Source organism: Aphelocoma coerulescens, unplaced genomic scaffold (assembly GCF_041296385.1).
Source record: "Aphelocoma coerulescens isolate FSJ_1873_10779 unplaced genomic scaffold, UR_Acoe_1.0 HiC_scaffold_58, whole genome shotgun sequence".
Classification (NCBI taxonomy): Eukaryota; Metazoa; Chordata; class Aves; order Passeriformes; family Corvidae; genus Aphelocoma; species Aphelocoma coerulescens.
In genome coordinates, this window is record NW_027183927.1 from 2,839,506 (window position 1) to 2,849,653 (window position 10,148).

Consider the following 10,148-nt stretch of genomic DNA (forward strand, 5'->3'; position numbering starts at 1 on the left):
TGAGGTGCAAGCAGTGAATTCTAAATAGGGTGAATGATCCCAGTAATGGGATGATGATGGGATAAATAAAGTTTCATTGTGCACAACATTATCACAAAATGAAAAAGGAAACCCTGCACACACACAGCCACTCTGAAAAACTTGAGCAGACAGGCTGGGCCTGCACTGAGTTACACTGCAGCTGTGGAGAACAAAACCGGCACTTCATTGCTGCGGAAAAAATCCAGCCATCATTTTCCTCAGGGCATCCCTGAGCTCCTGGTTCCTCAGGCTGTAGATGAGGGGGTTCAGGGCTGGAGGCACCACCGAGTACAGAACTGACACTGCAACATCCAGGGATGGGGAGGAGATGGAGGGGGGCTTCAGGTGGGCAAACATGGCAGAGCTGAGGAACAGAGAGAGCACGGCCAGGTGAGGGAGGCACGTGGAAAAGGCTTTGTGCCGGCCCTGCTCAGAGGGGATCCTCAGCACGGCCCTGAAGATCTGCACATAGGAGAAAACAATGAACACAAAACAGCCAAATACCAAACAGGCACTGACAGCGATGAGCCCAAGTTCCCTGAGGTAGGATTTGGAGCAGGAGAGCTTGAGGATGTGTGGGATTTCCCAGAAGAACTGGCCCAGGGCATTGTCCTGGCACAGGGGCAGGGAAAATGTATTGGCCATGTGCATGAGAGCGTAGAGAAAGGCACTGGCCCAGGCAGCTGCTGCCATGTGGGCACAAGCTCTGCTGCCCAGGAGGGTCCCGTAGTGCAGGGGTTTGCAGATGGACACGTAGCGGTCATAGCGCATGACGGTGAGGAGGAAATACTCTGCTGAGATGAAGAACAGAAAGAAAAACACCTGAGCAGCACATGCTGAGTAGGAGATGTGCCTGGTGCCCCAGAGGGAATTGTGCATGGCCTTGGGGACAGTGGTGCAGATGGAGCCCAGGTCGCTGAGGGCCAGGCTGAGCAGGAAGAAGAACATGGGGCTGTGCAGGTGCTGGCCGCAGGCTCCGGCGCTGATGATGAGGCCGCTGCCCAGGAGGGCAGCCAGGGAGATGCCCAGCAAGAGGCAGAAGTGCAGGAGCTGCAGCTGCCGCGTGTCTGCCAATGGCAGCAGGAGGAAGTGCCTGATGGAGCTGCTGTTGGACATTGGCTGTGTCCGGGCATTGGGTTCTGCCACAGAGAAAAAGACAGTGAAGAGTTAGAGGAGATGTCTGTAACCACAGTCAAAGCCATTTCCCATCCACCCTCCCTGGAACACACACAGACACCCTTTGGTGTTTAAGAGTTCTGAGGTTTTTGTTTTTAAGCTCCCCCCATATCTCTCCTGGTATTCTTGGGTATCAGAAATCCTCAACCTTTCTGCTGCCCTCAGGGAGAACAGAGCAACTTTTGCAAGGCAAGATGATGAGTGGAGACTCAGGGGAGGTGCTCTGTCATTCTGACCTGTTCAGAGTTTCTCTGTTTCACTTTTCTCAAATGCAGAATGTTCACCCTCCCATGTTTCCCTTAAAGATCACCAGGTGCTGCTGGGAGCAGATGGATCCACCACAGACCCCCAAATGTCCGTCCCTCTCTCAAGGTCTCAGCACCACATTCGTAGCCGAGGACACCTCTGGCTCATTTCACCAACCCGACAGCATTTTCACACTTGTAGCATCTCTGCTTTTCTCCTCTCTCTGGGCCTTTCAGATAACACAAAGATGCTCCAGGACAGATTTGCATCCTGGAGGAAACTCCCAGCTTGGAAGGAAACCTCGGGGAGAGAGCCAAGAGTCCCAGAGCTGGCACTGGATGAAGGGAGATTGAGCTGCTGCCCTGGCTGCACTGACAGCCCTGCCCAGAGCCGGGCACTGGGGCCAGCGTCACCCTGAGCCAGCGGTGCCCCCTCCCAGAGCCTCCAGGGCCGGGCAGCTGCTCCCAGCCCTGTGCTCTGCAGAGGGAACTGGGCCCGGGGCTGCAGAGCTGCCCCACAGCTCTGCTGCAGCTCTGCCTGCACAGGAGGGGCTTCACGCCTTGGACCCCCGGCCCTGAGGGCAGAGGCTTGGCTGGGGGGCACAGGAGGGAGGGGGCTTCTTCAGAGGGAGGGGCTGCACTGGAGGGGATCCTGTGGGGATCTCTAAACTCTCCCTGACACATTGCTGGGTTTGTTTTCTCTCCTTCCCTGATCTCATCTCTGCTTCCTGGGGATTTTCCTCTGGAGCTGTTTCCCTGTGCCTGATCTCTCCCTGCCAGCACTCACAGACCCCAAATCTCTGTGCACTCTCCTTGGCCCTACAGAAACCTGCCTGTGTGCAGGGCATTGGCTGGGGCAGGTTCTGTTTGCAGCTTGGAGAAAGGACAGCTCAGACTGAGCCTGATGGGTCCAGCCAAGGTGATGCTGGTGCTGTCCATGGGCACAGGAGGGGCTGAAAGCACATGAGGGATCTCCTGTGCACCTGCTGATCACTAAAAGGAACAGTTCAGATGTCCCAGGGACCTGACAAAATTCATAACACCTTTAATATTTATCCTCCCTCCCCGCCATTCTCCAATGGCAGGAAACTGAAAACAAAGTCTCAGGAAATTTCCTCATTTCTATCAAAATCCTTGTATTGGAAATATTCTGGGAGTGATCAGAAACCCTCAGCCCATCAGAGCCTCATGAGCATTTCACCTCCCCTGCACTCGAGATGCTCTGAGTTGTACTCACAGAATCCGTAGGCACTGGTAACGCAGCGTTTGGAGCTCGAGGCACCAACTCTGGCGTGCCCCAGGTCAGAGTCATTCCAGCTGCGCTACTTCTGCCCATCGCAGAAGCGACTTCGGAATTAGGAAAAGAGCTGCTGGCTGCGCTAGCTAGCCGGCTTCTCGGCAGAGGGAACACAGCAGGAGCCGATGGGATCGGCTCACGTTAGCTCGGAGACAAAGGAAGAGAGAGGCTGTGCAGGTTTGACTTCTAACAGGTTTATTGTTAGCAGTTTCGCTACCCAAACGAGCTCGGAAGGCTGGAATCCCATGTGTTGGTATGTGATGGGATTGGTGGGATCGGCTGCTGAGGCTTTTCCCTCAGTTTTATAGGGAATTTGAAAACCCCGGTGAAAGGGGAAAACAACCAATGAGTTACAAGCCAGGGGGAGGACACAATGTCACAAGAACCACTGGGGGAAACCGAGAGGCGGGAGTTAGAACAGAACCAATGAACGACCGAGTAACCGAGAATTTTCCCGAACCAAGGGAGGTGGCTTGGACCCGGGCACCGCCCAGGGGGTGCAGCTGAGGCTTCTGAGCCGCCCAGCGACCTCTGAGTCGGCCTCTTCGGGGAACTCGATCCAGGGGAGGGGCTGGGATTGATTGGCATCTCGCTGCCCCAGCCCTGCAGTGGGCTGGGTCACACCGACATCTCCCCCTTCTTTATTACTTTGAAATGAGGGGGAGGCTTAAGGGATTTCAAAACCAAACACTTAAAATTGGGAAAGGCTAATAAAATTAACAACTCCGTAAAGAAACCCCATACGATGTCCTTGATAATGGAAGGAATCCGCCTGCTGGAGATCCCAGTGCAGAGGAGGAGCTGCAGCAGCAGGTGGGACAGCAGCAGGTAGGATGTCATCACGCTGTCAAGGGAGGTAACTTTAGGAACAGTATAACACAAATAAAATTAATATTAATGCAATCAACTTAAATAACAATGGGTCCCTTGGACTCCCCCTCTTTCAAAACAAAATGAGGGGTCATTTTGGGAAGGGAGACACATTTTAAGGAGATTGGGAGGTGGAGGATTTGTTTTTCAGGCCTGGAGGAGGAGTCTTTTTTCCAGGTGGCTTGGTTTTTCTTCTTTTCCAGGCTGTGGCAGCTTCTTTCCTTTGTTTGGCATCCGCAGGTGGTCTCAAAAAGGGTTTGATCCACTTCCCAGGGATCCATCTTGGACCCTCTGGGGTGGAAACACATCCGTAGCCTCTGCCCCGGGTGACTAGGGGGTACAGGCCACGTATTTGTAAAGTGTCAGGGTCTTTTATTAGGACCTCAGGTCTCTCAGTCAGTTTATGTTTGGCAGAGTTTGTGAAGTGTCTCATGATGGGAGGATCAGGTTCCTCATAGGAACAATTTCAAAAGTTCAAAGTGAACAACCCTTTGGACAGTCTTGTGATAGGGGCAGCGATCTCACTGCCACCTTTTTGTTGTTCTAGCAGTCTTTTTAGTGTTTGATGTTTCCTCTCTACGATGGCTTGGCCTGTGGGCGAGTGAGGGATGCCAGTGATGTGATCCACACCCCACTCACTCATTGTAGATGCAAAAATGCTGCCAGCAAGGATTTTCTTGCTATTTTCTAAGTCCGTGAGAGACTTTTCTCTCTCACAGAAGAGGTAGCAGGGTATGTAAACAACCCAGACACCTGCAACCTTGAAAAGTCTTGTTTATGGTATAGTAGAAAAATATTTTGACAATGGATGTTTTAGGATTTTGGCCAATCACCCCAAGGGGTGGCTGGCCCTTTGTCCAATTAGACTATGAAGAAAAAAGTCTATAAAAGAGTTTGTAAAATAATTAAATAAATCAGTCTTGCTGCACAATTCCTGCCTGCTGGATCTTCTCCTCCTCCTCCTCCCTATGGCTGCGGGACACGGTGATACACCCTAGGGCCCAGGCCTGCGGTAATATTTGGTGCATGCAAACGTGATCTGCACTCTCTGACGTGTCCTGCACGCTGCAAGCCAAGCCGAATTTCCATAGCGGTACTCTTTCTCTTTTCTTTCTTTTTCTAAAATCTCGTGTTTATTCTCTCTTTGCCCCCTCCAGCCCTTGTCCCCCTCCCGGAGGTTTGTGGGGCACTGCTGTCCCTCAGCCCTTCCTGCCCCAGCACCCGCGGCCGCTCCGGTGCCCTCAGGCCCCGGCTCGAAGCGAAACCACAAAACCCTCTGGAAAGAAAGCCGGTCTGGGGGAAAACCCTGCAGGGGGAATTGAATGCCACGGACAGCGATTGCTGAGAGTTGGAGATTCCAAACGCTCCAAGGGGCCGGAGGGAACCACGCTGCGGCCTCGGGGCCTCCCTGGGGCACTGCGGGGACCCCCGAGCAGAGCGACTCTTCCCACCCCCCAAAATCCGCAGCTTTGGGTCAGCTGAGGAAAGGAGCTGGAAAAAGGGTCTGGAAAGGGGCTGGAGCCCGAGGGGACCCCTCAGCCTTGGCCCGGAGCAGCCACAGGAAAATGCCCCGGAAACCAAGGAAATCGATGGAAGTAATGAGGAATTTTTGAACTCTTTCCGCTGCTGTTTCCAGAAAGTCCCGGCCGGGTCCTGCTGGGAGGAGCCGGGGATGGGGAGGGGCCTCAGGGCTTAATTGGGGAGAAAAGTTGAACTGGGGCAAGGAAACTTTAATGGTGGGGAGAAAATGTGAACGGAGGGGATTTGAATGGGAGGGGATGATTTGAATTGGGCAGAGAAAATGAATTGGGGGAGGAGCCCCCCAGCCCTCGGCTGTGCCCCGAAGGTGCTGCCAGCGGTTCCCCTGCTCCCACCCCCCGGGCTGGGGGCACGGAGCTGCCGCTGCTCCCCAGGAATGCCACGGGATAAAAACTCCACTCAAGCTTTTATGTTCCCAGTCATTCCCAATAAGATCCCACTTGCCCCCAACATGGTCCCAGTTGTTCCCAGTCATGTCCTGTATGGTTCCTTTCACTCTCAGTCCCTCCCAGTAGGAGTAAGGTACAGCCCCAGTCACTTCCAGTATGAACCCAGCCACTCCCATTCAGTCCCTCTATGATGCCTTTTGCCCCCAGTTGCTCTAAGCATGATCCCAGTATGAGTCCAGTCACCCCCAGTATGATTCCAGGTAACTTCCCAGTATGAGTCTGGTTTGATCCCTGTCACCCCCAGTATGATCCCAGTCACTCCCAGATACTCCCAGCACTATGCCAGTCACTGCAACATGACCCTGTCACTCCCACTATGATCCCAGTATGACCCCAGTATGGACCAGCTGCTCCCAGGATGATCCCAGTTGCCCCCTGCATCTTTCCAATTGCTCCCTTTCACCACCACTGTGGTTCCAGTCACTCCCAGTACAATCCCAGTCATTCCCAGTATGATGTAAATCACTCCCAGTATATCCCAGCAGCACCCATTGGCCCTCAGCATGTTCCCAGTAGCCCTCAGGGTGGTCCCAATACATCCCAGTATAATCCCTGGTGCTCCAAATCTGGCCCTGCCCAGTCCTGATGCTGGTCCCAGTGTATCCTGGTGTCCCATTCTCTCCCAGTTTATCTCATTCTGTCCCAGTCCATTCCGTTCCCTTCCCGGCAGCCACCGCCGTTTCCCAGATCCTTCTGCCCTCCACCCCCCAAAGCTGCCCCCCCTGCCCCCCAAGATGCTGACGGGGATCGGGGGCTTCGTGTTGGGCTTCGTCTTCGTGGCGCTGGGGCTCGGCTTCTACCTGCGCAAGCAGGTGACGGGAGGGGCCCGGGGGTCGTGTCCCCCCTCCCCCGGAGCTCTGAGGTCCCCCGGGGCCCCCCCGCCCAGTGTCACCCCCTTTGCTCTGCCCACAGAGCTCCTGAGCCGCCAGAGGCCGCAGCCCCTCCCCGTGGCCTCGGGCCCGGCCGGGACCCCCCGCTCCATCCCCGCGCTGATTTTGGGGGTCGTGTGTCCCCCCCAGCCCCGCTGTCACTCTGCCCCTGCCCGGCTGCTCCCAGTGTTCCCAGGAAGGCTTCCCAGTTCGCCCCGGTCCCGTTTATTGAGGAACAGTGGGAAGGGACTTTGGGGGATCCCGCGGGGGGACCGAGAGTGGAGGGGGCAGAACCGGCCCCAGGATGGATCGGGAATGGGGACCCTCATGTGTCACCCCTGTGTCACCCCCCCCCCCGGGGGGCCCTTGGGAGGCACCTGAACCCCAAATCGGCACCCAGCGAACCCCAAAGGCGCAGAGACCCCCCCCTAAGCCGCCCCACAGCCCCCAACGACCAACCAAAATCCCCCGCGAGTATCAGATAATCAGAGAAGGCGCTGAACAACCTTCAGCCAATCAGAGCGCGCGGCGCTGGTGACTCACCAGTTGCCAGGCAGACCCGCAGCGCTCAGCGCTCCCCACCCGGACCCCGCCTGCGCCCCCCCTCGCTCCCAGCGCCCCCCGCCAGGGGAATTTGGGGAGGGGGCGCGTGGGGGGCGCCCAGGCCGGGCCCAGAGCCCAGCGCTGCCCCAGCCCGACCTCTCCCGGCTCCATCCCGGCTCCTCCCGCGGGATGCGACTGCGCTGGGAAAACGGGGGGCCAAGGGTGGGCGCTGGGCCCGGGGGGAGCAGGAGAAGGGGTGGGGGAGGAGGAGAAAGAGAAGGAGGCACCTTTTAATGATATTTTATTGAGTCTCATTTTTTAGAGACCAGGATCAATACTCCCCAGCCGTCAGGGCGAGTCCCTCAGGGCTGCGGGGCCCTGCTGCCGGCTCACCCCGTGCCAGCCCAGCGCCAGCGCTCAGCGGGGCTTTGGCTTCCCGTGCCCTTTCCCGTGTCCCCAGCCCAGCATCACCACCCCCGTGTGCCCAGGTCGTGCCCCACCCCTGCCCCCCTCCCCCTTTGTCGAGACACGGAGGATGAGCATTTCCCCACCATCCACCCCAAGAGTTCCCCCGAGCCCATTTCCTCTCGTGCTTTCCCTTGGCAGCAGAGCCCCACCCCTCCTGGCTGCCCCCTCCTGTCAGGGACTTGGAGAGAGCCAGGTCCCCCCTGAGCCTCCTTTCCTCCAGGCTCAGCCCCCTCAGATCCCTCAGCTGCCCCTCAGAAGTCCTCCAGACCCTCCCCCAGCTCCATTCCCATCTCTGGACGTGCTCCAGCCCCTCCATGTCTTTCTTGCACTTTGAAGCCCAATCGCTGCCCTGTCGCTGCAGGTGCCAAAATCTCAGGGAGACTCCTTGGAAATGGGGGTAGAGAGGAGCCCTTCAAAGGGAAACGTGTGCAAAACTGCTCCCAATGGCCGAGCGGGTTTGGTGCGGCTGCGGGAGGAAGAGATGCTCCGGGACTCCGCCTCGGCCCCGGAGCGGAGCGGCCCGTGCTGCCCCGGGGCGCGCGGGGCTCGGCCGTGGGGCGCGCGGGGGGGAACGGACACACGGGCACCGGACACACGGACACGCGGACAAACGCTCCCAGCGCTTCAGCGGCAGCAGCGGCAGCAGCGCAAAAGCAGCGAGTCCACGAACCCTCTGCGTCCCTTCTCCTGCTCCTCCTCTCCCTCTCCCAGTGTCTCGCACCCTCTCCCGCTCTCCCTTTCGTTCCCCAACCCCCCCTCCCGCGGCCTCCCTCTCCCCAGGCCCGGCCGGGCCATGCCCCCGGCCCGCCCCCGGCCCCGGGCGGGGCTGCCCCCTCCCCGCCCCCGGGCGTCCCGCCGCGGTCCCGCCTCCGCCCGGCTCTCGCCGTCCTGGCTGTGGCGCTGCTGGGCGGGCATCAGTGCCTGGCTCCTGGGCAGCATCGCCAGCCCCTGGCTCCGGCTGGCCCGACCCCTACCCCGGCCCCGGCCCCGGTCCCGGCCTCGGCTCCTCCCGGGGCCCGCCGGGGACACAGGCGGCGCGGCCGCTCCCGCCGCCTCCGCAGCGTCTTCCCCGCTCCGAGCTCCGCCGCTCTTGAGCGCGGCCGCCGGCCCCGAGCCGCCGGTGGCCCCTCCAAAAGAGCCCCCATGTGGGGATGGCCGGCCCGGGGCGGTTGAGCGGCGCTCGGGGGCCGTTCCTGGCCCCGGGCCGAGCGCTGACGGCCGCGTCTCGCGGGCACGGAAGGCGCAGCAGGGCCTGAAGGAGCGCTACCGGCTGGGTTCGCTGCTGGGGCGCGGCGGCTTCGGCAGCGTCTTCGCGGCCACGCGGCTCTCGGACGGCGCCCCGGTGAGTGGCGGGGCCGGCGGCGGGCGCAGGAGGCGGGGGGCAAAGGAGGAGGAGAAGGAGCATGGGGCTGGGCACGGCGGGCGGCGAGCTCAGCCCGCTGCTCCCCTTGCCTTGCAGGTGGCCATCAAACGGGTGCCGCGGAACCGCATCGGCCATTGGGGCGAGCTGGTGAGTGAGCGAGGGGCAGCGGGAGAAGCCGGGGCGCGACGGGCGGGGATGAGCCGAGGCCCGGCAGGGTGGAAGCCGCCAGAACTCTTCGAGGGAGAGCGGCCGTGGGGCCAGCGGAGCGCGCAGAGCGTCCCCGGCTGGCTGAGGGCTTCCCGAGCCCCGGCACGGCATCAGCTCCGCTGACAGCACCGTGCTCCTCCCGCAGCCCGACGGCACCCGAGCACCACTGGAGATCGTGCTGCTGGACAAGGTGTCCGCTGGCTTCCCTGGCATCGTCCAGCTGCTGGAGTGGCTTGAGCTCCCCAACACCGTGGTGATGGTGCTGGAGCGCCCGGAGCAGTCTCAGGACCTCCTTCACTTCATTTGGGCACGGGGCTTCCTGTGCGAGGAGGTGGCGCGGCACCTGTTCCGCCAGGTGCTGGAGGCCGTGCGGCACTGCACCAGCTGCGGGGTCCTGCACCGGGACATCAAACCGGAGAACATCCTGGTTGACCTGGCAACCGGGCAGGCCAAACTCATTGACTTTGGCTGTGGCACCTACCTGCAAGCCGCAGCCTACACCAGCTTTGCAGGTGAGTCCACACAGGGGGAGGCTCCTGGTAGCGGCATCTCACAGCCCAACATCTCACAGCCCAAAGCCAGCTGTGGCAGGGGGGGATTCTCCCTTTTGCTGCCAGTGATGGCAGCCGGAGTCTTCAGCTGAGCTGCTTTTGAGCGGCGCTGGCTGAAGGGCTATTTTCCAGCCTTGCTGGCAGCCTTTCGCCAGCCACTCTGCCCAGGACTGGCGCTGGGGCTGGGGCAGCCAGCGTCACAGAAACACCCGTGGGTGGGGGGAACAGAGAGGGGGGCCCAGAACCTGTGCTCCAGCCCGTTTGGTGTGCAGGCGAGACAGGGCTCGGACTGCTCTGTTGCCCGTGCTTGCCTTGGCTTAAGAATGGTTTCTGGGGCAGTGCAGGCAGGGAGGATGAAAGCGTGGTTTTTCCCCAGCACCAAGTGGGTTTTTCCTTTGCATGGAATGCTCGGGCCTTGCCAGGGCTTCCGCTGCCCTCTTGCGACACCAGTGGCTTCTTTTCCAACCCCCAGTTTGTACGCAAGTCCCAGGTGCTGGCAAGAGGGCAGCGGGTCACGCCGCGTGCCGCTGCTGCGGCCCCCGCATGCCCA

The 10,148-nt window shown here is 59.8% G+C and overlaps 1 protein-coding gene across 1 annotated transcript; it reads right to left on the minus strand.

The window, feature by feature from the left end:
- Positions 1-204: 204 nt before the first annotated feature.
- LOC138101952 (olfactory receptor 14J1-like) lies at positions 205-792 on the minus strand. Its single transcript, XM_068999694.1, has one exon. The coding sequence runs from the start codon at positions 790-792 to the stop codon at positions 205-207; it is 588 nt and encodes a 195-aa protein (XP_068855795.1).
- Between the last annotated feature and the right edge of the window lie 9,356 nt (positions 793-10,148).

Coding starts and splice junctions, on each gene's coding strand:
- LOC138101952 (XM_068999694.1), bottom strand. CDS start 792: ATGCGCTATGACCGCTACGTGTCCATCTGCAAACCCCTGCACTACGGG.